The sequence below is a fragment of the Limanda limanda genome, chromosome 12 (genome assembly GCF_963576545.1).
Source record: "Limanda limanda chromosome 12, fLimLim1.1, whole genome shotgun sequence".
Classification (NCBI taxonomy): domain Eukaryota; kingdom Metazoa; phylum Chordata; class Actinopteri; order Pleuronectiformes; family Pleuronectidae; genus Limanda; species Limanda limanda.
The window spans coordinates 28,152,691-28,165,083 of record NC_083647.1 but is presented as its reverse complement, the minus strand read 5'-3'; the positions used below and the strand labels follow the sequence as shown (position 1 = coordinate 28,165,083).

Below are 12,393 nucleotides of genomic sequence, written 5' to 3'. Positions count from 1 at the left end.
GTCCCTCTGTGTCCCTCTGTGTCCCTCTCTGTCCCTCTGTGTCCCTCTGTGTCCCTTTGTGTCCCTCTCTGTCCCTCTCTGTCCCTCTGTGTCCCTCTCTGTCCCTCTCTGTCCATCTCTGTCTCTCTCTGTCCCTCTGTGTCCCTCTCTGTCCCTCTGTGTCCCTCTATGTCCCTCTCTGTCCCTCTATGTCCCTCTCTGTCCCTCTCTGTCCATCTCTGTCCCTCTCTGTCCCTCTCTGTCCATCTCTGTCCCTCTCTGTCCCTCTGTGTCCCTCTCTGTCCCTCTGTGTCCCTCTCTGTCCCTCTCTGTCCATCTCTGTCTCTCTCTGTCCCTCTGTGTCCCTCTCTGTCCATCTGTGTCCCTCTCTGTACATCTCTGTCCCTCTCTGTCCCTCTGTGTCCCTCTGTGTCCCTCTCTGTCCCTCTGTGTCCCTCTCTGTCCCTCTCTGTCCCTCTGTGTCCCTCTGTGTCCCTCTCTGTCCCTCTGTGTCCCTCTCTGTCCCTCTCTGTCTCTCTCTGTCCATCTCTGTCCCTCTCTGTCCCTCTGTGTCCCTCTGTGTCCCTCTCTGTCCCTCTCTGTCCCTCTCTGTCCCTCTCTGTCCCTCTGTGTCCCTCTCTGTCCCTCTCTGTCTCTCTCTGTCCATCTCTGTCCCTCTCTGTCCCTCTCTGTCCATCTGTGTCCCTCTCTGTACATCTCTGTCCCTCTCTGTCCCTCTGTGTCCCTCTGTGTCCCTCTCTGTCCCTCTGTGTCCCTCTCTGTCCCTCTCTGTCCCTCTGTGTCCCTCTGTGTCCCTCTCTGTCCCTCTGTGTCCCTCTCTGTCCCTCTCTGTCTCTCTCTGTCCATCTCTGTCCCTCTCTGTCCCTCTGTGTCCCTCTGTGTCCCTCTCTGTCCCTCTCTGTCCCTCTCTGTCCCTCTCTGTCCCTCTGTGTCCCTCTCTGTCCCTCTCTGTCTCTCTCTGTCCATCTCTGTCCCTCTCTGTCCCTCTCTGTCCCTCTGTGTCCCTCTCTGTCCCTCTCTGTCCATCTCTGTCCCTCTCTGTCCCTCTCTGTCTCTCTCTGTCCATCTCTGTCCCTCTCTGTCCCTCTCTGTCCCTCTCTGTCCATCTCTGTCCATCTCTGTCCCTCTCTGTCCCTCTGTGTCCCTCTCTGTCCCTCTCTGTCTCTCTCTGTCCCTCTCTGTCCCTCTCTGCTGGGGCTCCATATCCAGATGCTAAGAATGAATTGATGATTACAAATGTCACATTATTATTTCTTTAAATATGTAAAGACAGATATCACTTCATTCAGCAACAGCTTCACTCAAATAACAATCCTCAGACTCAGCCCCCCCCCCATTCCGAAGGACCCTCCATTCCTGAGCCATGAGGGGTCCAATGGGAGGAGCCTCCTCAGGCCAACCTATCCCAGGACAGAGATAACGAGCCATGTGGTCAGCTGACCTGCAGGAAGAGCAGCTGCTCGAAGTCGCTGAGGACGCGAAAAGTAATGTGACCTTCATGACACAGCTACATGTGACCTTCATGACTCAGCTACATGTGACCTTCATGACACAGCTACATGTGACCTTCATGACTCAGCTACATGTGACCTTCATGACTCAGCTACATGTGACCTTCATGACTCAGCTACATGTGACCTTCATGACTCAGCTACATGTGACCTTCATGACTCAGCTACATGTGACCTTCATGACTCAGCTACATGTGACCTTCATGACTCAGCTACATGTGACCTTCATGACTCAGCTACATGTGACCTTCATGACTCAGCTACATGTGACCTTCATGACTCAGCTACATGTGACCTTCATGACTCAGCTACATGTGACCTTCATGACACAGCTACATGTGACCTTCATGACTCAGCTACATGTGACCTTCATGACTCAGCTACATGTGACCTTCATGACTCAGCTACATGTGACCTTCATGACTCAGCTACATGTGACCTTCATGACTCAGCTACATGTGACCTTCATGACTCAGCTACATGTGACCTTCATGACTCAGCTACATGTGACCTTCATGACTCAGCTACATGTGACCTTCATGACTCAGCTACATGTGACCTTCATGACTCAGCTACATGTGACCTTCATGACACAGCTACATGTGACCTTCATGACACAGCTACATGTGACCTTCATGACACAGCTACATGTGACCTTCATGACTCAGCTACATGTGACCTTCATGACTCAGCTACATGTGACCTTCATGACTCAGCTACATGTGACCTTCATGACTCAGCTACATGTGACCTTCATGACTCAGCTACATGTGACCTTCATGACTCAGCTACATGTGACCTTCATGACTCAGCTACATGTGACCTTCATGACTCAGCTACATGTGACCTTCATGACTCAGCTACATGTGACCTTCATGACTCAGCTACATGTGACCTTCATGACTCAGCTACATGTGACCTTCATGACACAGCTACATGTGACCTTCATGACTCAGCTACATGTGACCTTCATGACTCAGCTACATGTGACCTTCATGACTCAGCTACATGTGACCTTCATGACTCAGCTACATGTGACCTTCATGACTCAGCTACATGTGACCATCATGATTCCTCACAGTCAGTGTTTGTCACATATCTTAATGCTACATATCTAAATGTCCTATTAACGATCAGATTTGTTCACCTCACATGTGAGAGTGGAAACGTCTCCTGAGTTGTGTTTGCTGGTTTTCATTCATCCTCCGCCTCCTCCGCCTCATCACATATGCAGAAGGAGCTCCGTCCTGTCAGCCAATCAGACACCTGCAGTTATTTTAAGCCGCTCCACTGACGCTGCAGCTTCTCTGAGAGAATCTCACTCCAGAAATAGAGCGAGCGAGAGCTTACATAACACAGAGAGAGGGAGAGAGGATGTAAAAATCTTTTCCTTTGACATGAATAAACCAGAGAAGTTAAATCTGACCTGAGATCAGGGACAGAGACGGAGGGATCTGGATCTGGGACAGACAGAGGTATTAATATTTAGTTGTGTGTCTGTCTTCTGTCTCCACTCTGGACATAAATAAAGAAAAAGCAGAAGAACAAACTCTGATCCCTGAATGACTTCATCAGACTTCAGACCTTGAACTCTGAATAAAGCTCCGACTTAGTTTCCATTGTTGTAGTTTTATCCTCGTGTCCATGTAACCATTGACTACACTGCCCCCCCCCCCCTACACACACACACAGGTGTACAGGTGGTACGGCCTTGTTTCTTCTGTTTCGCTTCTGTACGTTTCAGAAGACGCACAAATACTTAATATTAGGGCTGGGCAAGTTAACTCGTTTCAATGGAGTTAACTCGAGTTAAATCGAGTTAACTCAAGTGATGAGTTAACTCGATTAATTATTTTATCTCGCATTCACTCAGGTTTGATTATTTATTGTTTTATTGTGAAAGTCAGGCTTTTATTTTGTGAAAGTCTGTTGCTGACTGCTGCGGAACATAATAAAATAATTGGCGGATAAACAATCGAGTTAACTCATCACTTGAGTTAACTCGATTAAAACGAGTTAACTTGCCCAGCCCTACTTAATATATATACTTATAGGAACACAGAGTACTGTGTGCTTCCTTTGTGTACACGTGTGTGCTTCCTTTGTGTACACGTGTGTGCTTCCTTTGTGTACACGTGTGTGCTTCCTTTGTGTACACGTGTGTGCTTCCTTTGTGTACACGTGTGTGCTTCCTTTGTGTACACGTGTGTGCTTCCTTTGTGTACACGTGTGTGCGTTGAATCGCCTCTTGAGGCCACAAATAAAATGTCTTGAGCTGAATCTGAGGTTGAGCATCACAGACAGTGGATGAGACTGCAGAGAGCAGAGCTGCTGGAGGATGACTCACACACACACTCACACACACACACACTCACACACACTCACACTCACAGACACACACACACACCCTGCTCTACTGTACAGGCCCCAGGCTGACAGTGACTTGGTTCTATGGTTAGAACTCGGGTTGGGTGAAGCTAGGGGGCGCTGTGTCAGAGTGAAAGTAAAGTGTAACTCCTGTATTCAGCAGGTATCGCTCTGTGTCTGCAGCTGGTTCTGCTGCTGGTTCTGCTGCAGCTGGTTCTGTGTCTGCAGCTGGTTCTGCTGCAGCTGGTTCTGTGTCTGCAGCTGGTTCTGTGTCTGCAGCTGGTTCTGTGTCTGCAGCTGGTTCTGCTGCAGCTGGTTCTGTGTCTGCAGCTGGTTTTGCTGCAGCTGGTTCTGCTGCAGCTGGTTCTGCTGCAGCTGGTTCTGCTGCAGCTGGTTCTGTGTCTGCAGCTGGTTCTGTGTCTGCAGCTGGTTCTGCTGCAGCAGGTTCTGCTGCAGCTGGTTCTGCTGCAGCTGGTTCTGCAGCTGGTTCTGCAGCTGGTTCTGCTGCAGCTGGTTCTGCTGCAGCTGGTTCTGTGTCTACAGCTGGTTTTGCTGCAGCTGGTTCTGCTGCAGCTGGTTCTGCTGCAGCTGGTTCTGCTGCAGCTGGTTCTGTGTCTGCAGCTGGTTCTGCAGCTGGTTCTGCAGCTGGTTCTGCAGCTGGTTCTGCAGCTGGTTCTGCTTGGGGCTGGATTCCTCAGTGAGCTGCAGCGAGCGCAGGGATCAGACTAATTCCTGGTTGAATGGAAAACACCTGAACCAGAACAGGAGGAGAAGATGGATCAGTGGCTTTAATCCTGAGACTCTAGGTTCCACTTAAAGTCTGGTTCTATGTAAAGTGTGGTTCTGTCCTGGTGTGTGTGTGTGTATGTGTGTCCGTGTGTGTCGGTGTGAGTGTGTGTGTTTGGTGACAAAATCTAGAATCTAAAAATAGAAAAAGAGGGATAAATTAGGACATCTCTCCTCTCCTCTTCTCTCCTCTCCTCTCTCTCTTTCCGTTTCCGGTGTGAGTGAGTGGTGGTGGTGGACGCGTGGGTGGCGCGGAGAATTTGAACTGGGTTTGCCTGTTTACTGGGATTTCCTTGGTTTTTGTTTCTCATTTCATATCTGCATGATAAGGTAAGCCTTTTCTTTATTATCGTCCTCAAGTGGCAACGACAGACCGCGGGTTTGTCGGGGGTCTCTGGAGGAATGGCGTCCACGGAGACGCCACCTCCGTCACTCCGGCAGGGAGTCAGAATAGTCCCGCCGGGGGACAACGTTAAGGTGGAGGAAGTCCTGCTGGCTGTTGGAGAACAGGTGGGACATGATAATGTAGTTTATGCCTCCAGAATGAGCAAAGCGGTGGTGGTATTTCTCAAGGAGGAACCACAGGTGCACCAGCTGATTGCCAGTGGAGTGTTTATTAGGGACGGCTTCGTGCAGGTGAACCCGCTGTCGGTTCCCGCAACTCGGATCACGGTATCCGGAGTTCCGCCTTTTATTTCAAATGAGATCTTAAGATCCGAGCTCAGCAGATTCGGTAAATTTTCTAGCGGGTTCAGAACGTTAAATCTCGGCTGCAAGGATCCCAAATTGAGACATGTACAGTCCCTGAGACGGCAGGCGTTTATGTTCCTGTCATCCACCACGAACTCTCTGGAGGTCTCCTTCAGAGTGAAGCACGGGGACGGGTTCTACATGGTGTACGCCAGCTCCGGGAGCTTTAAGTGCTTTGATTGCGGGGATGTGGGGCACAAGCGCTCCTCCTGTCCGCACCATCGGCGGGCCGGTGAAGCGGCAGGTGGCAGTGGCAGCGGCCCGGAGGCGGCTGCCGCTGCCACTGCTGAGGAGGCGGCGGATGCGGCGGCTGTCGCTGCCGTTGCCGCTGCCAAAGGGGCGGCAGGTGCGCACAGCACCGAAGCAGCGGCTGCACCTGGCGGCTCGGGGGCCGCGGCGGCACCGAGCACCGAACCGGAAACTGAGCCGAGCGGCTCGGGGACCGGGGCGGCGGCCGGCGCTGAACCGGAAACAGCGCCCGGCGCCGCAGCGGAGGACGCTCCTCGCGCTGGAGTGTCAAAGCCCACTCGCGGCAGAGCCTTAAGTGGCGGTGATGCAGTGAGTGGGGGGGACGGTTCACAGCCTGAAGCAGAGAAGTCAGAGGGGCAGAGTCTGTCCAAGAAATTGCGTGTGTCTGAGGACCTAGAGAAATCCTCCCAGTCTGCAGCTGCAGAAATGCCACATGTTGAGGAGGCAGGTCCCTCAGGTGCCACAGAGCACTGTGTGAACAACGATGAGGGACAGAGTCTGCCAGCCAGTCAGGCCCCAGGTGAAGAGATGGAGGAGGAGTCAGACCTAGAGAGTGTAGCATCTTTTGGGACCCCAGCTAGAGATATCTCCCTCTACACTTTGGAAGAAATAAACAACTTTCTTGACGTAACCTATGCGAGAGTAGCCAAAGTGGAAGAGTATTTTGATGATACAGAAAAATTTATTAGATCGGTGGCGTTTCTGAAAAGACAGTATGGGTTGGATCAGCTCGACGAGAAGAAACGTTTCCGTCTGAAAAAACACATGACAACCCTGAGGAAACAGGCTAAAGGAAAAACAACGAGACAGACGAGGAGCACTGTAAAATAATCATGCATCACTTGGTGTTTTCTTCTTCACTGATTTCTGTATTTTTCCTGTTTATTTTCTTTTCTGACTTTTCTATGAGGAAATTAAAAATAGGGTCACTTAACATTAACGGGGGAAGAGAAAGTAAAAAAAGAGCTGTTATAGCAGAGATCTCGACTCAAAAACACATTGATGTGTTATTTTTGCAGGAAACACACACAACATCGAGTGATGAAGTAGACTGGGGTTTATGGTGGAGGGGTCCTCATGCCTTAAGCCATGGCTCCAACTTCATTGCAGGAGTAGCTGTAATGTTCACCAAAACAATAAATGCAACCATCTTATCCGTTACAGAATTAGTGAAGGGGCGGTTGTTATTAGTAAAAGCAGAAATAGAAAATACAGTGTTGGTTTTTGTGAACGTCTATGCCCCTAATCAAGGTGCAGAGAGAGTACGCTTTTTTAAGTTACTAGAAAACGAACTTAAAAACTATCAGCAGGATCAGCTAATTGTCGGAGGTGATTTCAATTGTACTCTAGATTTTACTAAGGACCGGACCAGTGAAGAACCTCACCCCCAGTCAGCGCAGACCCTTAACAGTCTTATTAAACAGCAAGATCTGGTTGACACCTGGAGGTTAAAGCATCCAATAGCCAGACAATATACATGGATGAGGGTCAGAGAAAGCAGGGTGACGGCAGCCAGACTAGACATGTTGCTTATATCCCAAAACCTTCGAGCCAGACTAAGTGACAGCATCATTAGCCCGGTTGGTTTCTCAGACCATCATCTGGTTAGCATAGAGTTAGTAATTTCACCAGGGGAGAGGGTTAAATCCTACTGGTGTTTTAACAACAAACTGCTGCAAGACACTGCGTTCTGTAAAGCTTTTGAGCTGTTTTGGCGCCAGTGGAAAAATAAAAAAACAGATTACAGTTCTTTAAAGCTCTGGTGGGAGATAGGCAAGGCACAAATTCGTGTGTTTTGCCAACAGTACACCTCATACTCCACTGCCACAGCTAAAGCAGTCATTAAAGAACTGGAGGATAGCATTATAAACATAGAGGAGGGCTTAGTTGCAGATTCCACCACAGGTCAAACACTACTGAAGGAAAAAAAGTTGAAATTGAGCTCATACCTGCAGGAAAGGGTTAAGGGAGCTCTCGTGAGGTCCCGGCTGCTTCATCTAACAGACATGGATGCACCAACTGCTTTCTTTTTCGATCTTGAAAGATCAGTTGCACAAAGAAGACAGCTCACCTGCATTAGACTCCCAGGGGGCGGAATAACCACCTGTCCAGGCGAGATGAGGAGCCAGGCGTCAGCTTTTTACACCGACCTGTTTGGTGAGGAAAGTTGCTGCATGGAGTCCCGTGAGGAGCTGCTGCAGGGACTACCCCAGCTTAGCCAAGAGGAGAAAACTGCCCTCGACTCTGAGCTAACTCTGCAGGAGCTGACAGAAGCGGTGAACCAGATGGCATCAGGACGAGCGCCAGGGATTGATGGTCTCTCCAATGATCTGCTAAGGAGATTCTGGAGCATCATTGGTCCGGACCTACATGGCGTCCTTTTGGAATGTTTGAGAACAGGTTCACTTCCTGTCTCTTGTCAGCGAGCAGTAATCTCCCTGCTGCCAAAGAAAGGAGATTTGGCCTTACTTAAAAACTGGAGGCCCGTTGCTCTCCTGTGCACAGACTACAAGGTACTTTCAAAAGCCTTAGCCAACAGACTAAAAAACATTTTGGAGATGATTGTCCACAGAGACCAAACGTACTGTATACCAGATCGGACAATCATGGACAATATTTTTCTGATTAGAGATGTTATGGATGTATGTAAAAAATATGAGTTTAATTGTGGAATTGTTTCTTTGGATCAAGAGAAAGCTTTTGATAGGGTAGATCACTCTTATTTATTTGACACTTTAAGAGCTTTTGGTTTAGGTGATGGGTTTATTGCATGGCTCAGCCTATTATATAATGGTGCCCAATGCATGATAAAGATGGGGACAGGGCTGACCAGACCAATCCAGGTACAGCGGGGGATAAGACAAGGCTGTCCAATCTCTGGGCAGTTATACAGTCTGGCCATAGAGCCTTTGCTTTGCAGGTTGAGGGGTAAGATCAGTGGCCTCTCGCTGCCTGGCTTCCCAGATCCCGAGTACTCCCTCATAGTCTCTGCATATGCAGATGATGTAAATGTGTTGGTCTCTAATCAACAAGATGTTTCTTCTTTACAAGAAGCACTGTCACTGTATTGTAAGGCTTCCTCTGCACGGGTGAACTGGGAAAAGAGCGAGGCTTTGTTGGTGGGACAGTGGAGAGGGCAAGCAATACCAAGTCTGCCTGGTGGTCTTGAGTGGGGGAAGGAGGGGTTAAGAGTTTTGGGTGTATTTTTGGGTAGCGATGTGTTTCTAACAAAAAACTGGGAGGGAGTGAAGGAGAAGGTGTGTGCTCGGTTGTCTAAGTGGAAATGGTTGCTACCCCAGCTGTCCTATAGGGGAAGAGCTTTGGTTGCCGGCAGTCTGGTTGCCTCGACTCTCTGGCACAGGCTTACGGCTCTGACGCCACCGAGAGGACTAATTGAGGAACTACAAAGAGCCATACTGGATTTCTTCTGGTCTGGCAAACACTGGGTTCGGGCAGCAGTCCTCTATCTGCCGGTGGTGGAAGGAGGACAGGGACTGGTGGACATCAAGTCCAAAATTGCCGCTTTTCGCCTTCGGGCAGCTCAAAGACTACTGTACAACTGTGGGCCGAGGTGGGTTGATGCGGCTAGTCTGCTGCTGAGGAGAGCTGGAAGATTGGGCTACGACAAACATCTCTTCCTTTTAAGAACGGAGGACATGGATCTCACCGGGCTGACCCCGTTCTACAAATCAATGTTAGATGCATGGCAGATTTTTCATGTCAGTAGAGAAAACAATGAAACACCTGGTTTGTGGCTGTTTGAGGAACCGCTGTTCTTCAATGACTTTATGAGGTCGGAAACACTGCAGTCTGCCAGCCTCAGAGACAACCTGAGACGAGCTGGATGCACCAAACTGGGCCATCTGATAAAGATGACAGCAACATCGGTGGATACCCTGAGAGCGAACAGCAATATCAACTCTACCAGACTGATAAACAAAGTGTTGGAGGAGGTCTGTGCCGCCCTGCCACAAACCATGAGAGTCTTTGCAAGCAACAATACTCTGTGTGACCAGTGGAGTGATGACTCGGAATACAGTTTCCCCTCCTTATTCATCAGCCCAGCTGTTGGGGAGTGGCAGGAGAGGCGTGGTCAGTTGTTGTCCTTCCCAACTCCTCACCTAGACAGCTTTCAGACTGTGGGAAAAAAGTCTGTCTACCAGACCTGTGTAAAGGTTCGTAATTTGCACTCTCTGGAAGAGATGAGAGAGTCGAGGTGGACTGGGCTAGTGGAGCCAGAGGCTTCTCCGAAAGGCAGCTGGCGGGCCTTGTACAAGCTGCCCATTGAAAAACGGACAGCAGACCTCCAGTGGAGGTTAGTGCACGGGGCGATAGCTACAAACAGATACAGAGCGCACCTTGATCCGGAGCTGGGGGAGGGGTGTACGTTCTGCTCCCAAGCTGAAACACTGGAACATTTATTTGTTCAGTGTCCACGGCTGGAAGCACTTTTTAATGTGTTGAAAGGGTGGTTTCAGGGCCTGGGAGAGGTATTTTCTTTTGGTTTGTTCATTTATGGTCCGAAATATTCTGCAAAGGAAAAAGCTGTACACAACCTGGTAAACTTTGTCTCTGGTTCTGCAAAGCTAGCCATTTGGCTGACACGGAGGAACCAAGCACTGGACACTGGTAGCGTGCATCCGGCGCCAATGCTGGTTGGATTTCTGAAAGCCAGACTCAGAGTAGAACACGCCTACTACAAAATGATGGACAATTTGATGACATTTAGCCGCATATGGGCTGTTGCGGGGATTCTATGCACCCTTGGGGATGAAGGGGAACTGATTTTTAACCTGTAATTTGAGATACGACAGTTGGTATGGATGTGTGAGTGGGTATGTACATGTGTGTGTGTGTGTGTGTGTATATATCGAAAATAATCTATATGTAGTATTTATTAACCTTGTTTGGTTGCGGTGTACAGCTGGTGGCTGACATAAGAAGTGTTTTTGTTCCTGGAAATAGAAAATAAATTGATTTTGAAAAACCAAAACCTCTCCTCCTCTCCTCTCCTCTCCTCTCCTCTCCTCTCCTCTCCTCTCCTCTCCTCTCCTCTCCTCTCCTCTCCTCTCCTCTCCTCTCCTCTCCCCCTCTCCTCTCCTCCTCTCCTCCTCTCCTCCTCTTCATCACTTCATTGTAGATGTAGATATTGTAGTTTCCCAGTGTTGCAGCACACAAACCCCCACAGGTCACAGATCTGTAGCTCACAGATTCAGATCAGACAGGAATAGGTGAAGTGTAAGAACAGGACTGAGTGGTGCAGGCGCCTCTGACTCTGAGTGACTGTTACTCCTCACACCTGAATCCAGATCAGGGTTAGTCTCCATTATGTGTCGGCTCCACCTGACGCTGCTGACAATTACAAATTCATTTGTAATCGCACAACTTCATATGGCCGAGCTCTGACCTGCAGCTCCGGACTCTGGAACATCACACATCTTTACGAGGGACTGAATCCAGAAAGCTTTGATTCCTCCTCTTAAGAAACTGATTCACTGTTTGCTTGTTTTGTTTTGTACCATCAGCTCTGGTTTCATCTCCTCTGATCAGAACGTTCATGTTTCACGATGACTTCCAACAGCAGAGGCACGAAGCATCTCAAGTGTCAGCTGGTTTATTGAGAACCTGATTCAGACACTAAAGTCTCATCTACAGACTGAGGTGAACCGAGTGGTTTCCTCTCGACCTGTAGGACTGTGATGTTTACATGAGTCTGATCATGAATCTACATCCAGTGTTATTCCAGCAGGTCGGAGATCTCATGTGGAAAACCTTCTTGCCTGTGGATCCTGTTTCGTGAGTCGTCCTCAGCTGGAACCAGTCGTGTGGATGTTCTTGAAACATGAGGAGGTCAGACAGCTCCTCATGTCTTCATCTGGTTCCAGGACTTATTGAATCAGAAGAATGGCTACAGGTCTGTGTCTCATTCACTCGTGACCCAGGGAAGCTCTTCACATTTGAATCAAACAATAACTGAGTCCTGGACGAACTGATCAGACTTTAGTGCTCAAAGGTCAAAGGTCAAAGGTCAAGTCAGGGGGTCCTCATGTAACATTTTGGTTTTTCTAGTCACGAAGTTATGAAACTCTCTCTCCCTCCATCAAGTTCACCAAACTTAGAATCTGTGAAATCTCAGGAACACTAAAAACGAACCAAACAAAAAACAGGAGAGCGTTCTGTGGAACTCGCACGCCACACCGCCTCCACGCCGTGAGGTTGCCATGACAACAGGCTGAGAACATCCTGCAGCCTCTGAGCTGAGCAGCTCTCTGACAAACCGCTGAGTCGCCGTGAAACACAGGAGCCGGGGTTCGTCTGACTTCAGAGGTTTTCTCTGGGCTGCAGATAGAGATGCTGAAGTTGTGTCAGGTCATAAGGTCACGAGGTCACGAGTGGGCGGGTCAGAGGAGATCCAACAGATCCACAAACCGCTCTTTAACCTTTAGAGGACCCGGTTTGGGTTTTTATGATACAGGTGCTGAAGTGTCTCGGCTACTTGCTAACAGGCTAACAGGCTAACAGGCTAACAGGCTAACAGGCTACTTGCTAACAGGCTACTTGCTAACAGACTTACAGGCTAACAGGCTAACAGGCTTACAGGCTAACAGGCTACTTGCTAACAGGCTAACGTGAGTAGCCTCCGGAGCCACGCAGGTCATGTGACCTGATCCGTCATCCAGGGTCCAACTGAACGTTTGAGGAAACTCCCTCAACGCCTTGTTAGACTAGA

The 12,393-nt window shown here is 49.2% G+C and overlaps 1 protein-coding gene across 1 annotated transcript in view; it reads left to right on the top strand.

Annotated features, from left to right (window-relative positions):
- Positions 1 to 5,066: 5,066 nt before the first annotated feature.
- mdga2a (MAM domain containing glycosylphosphatidylinositol anchor 2a) overlaps positions 5,067 to 12,393 on the top strand; it is a 39,661-nt gene continuing 32,334 nt past the window's right edge. Inside the window, exons 1-3 of the mRNA XM_061082218.1 lie at positions 5,067 to 6,218; positions 8,087 to 8,176; positions 8,963 to 10,046. Of these exons, the coding sequence (XP_060938201.1) occupies positions 5,067 to 6,218; positions 8,087 to 8,176; positions 8,963 to 10,046 (2,326 nt within the window). The remainder of the gene's footprint in view (positions 6,219 to 8,086; positions 8,177 to 8,962; positions 10,047 to 12,393) is intronic.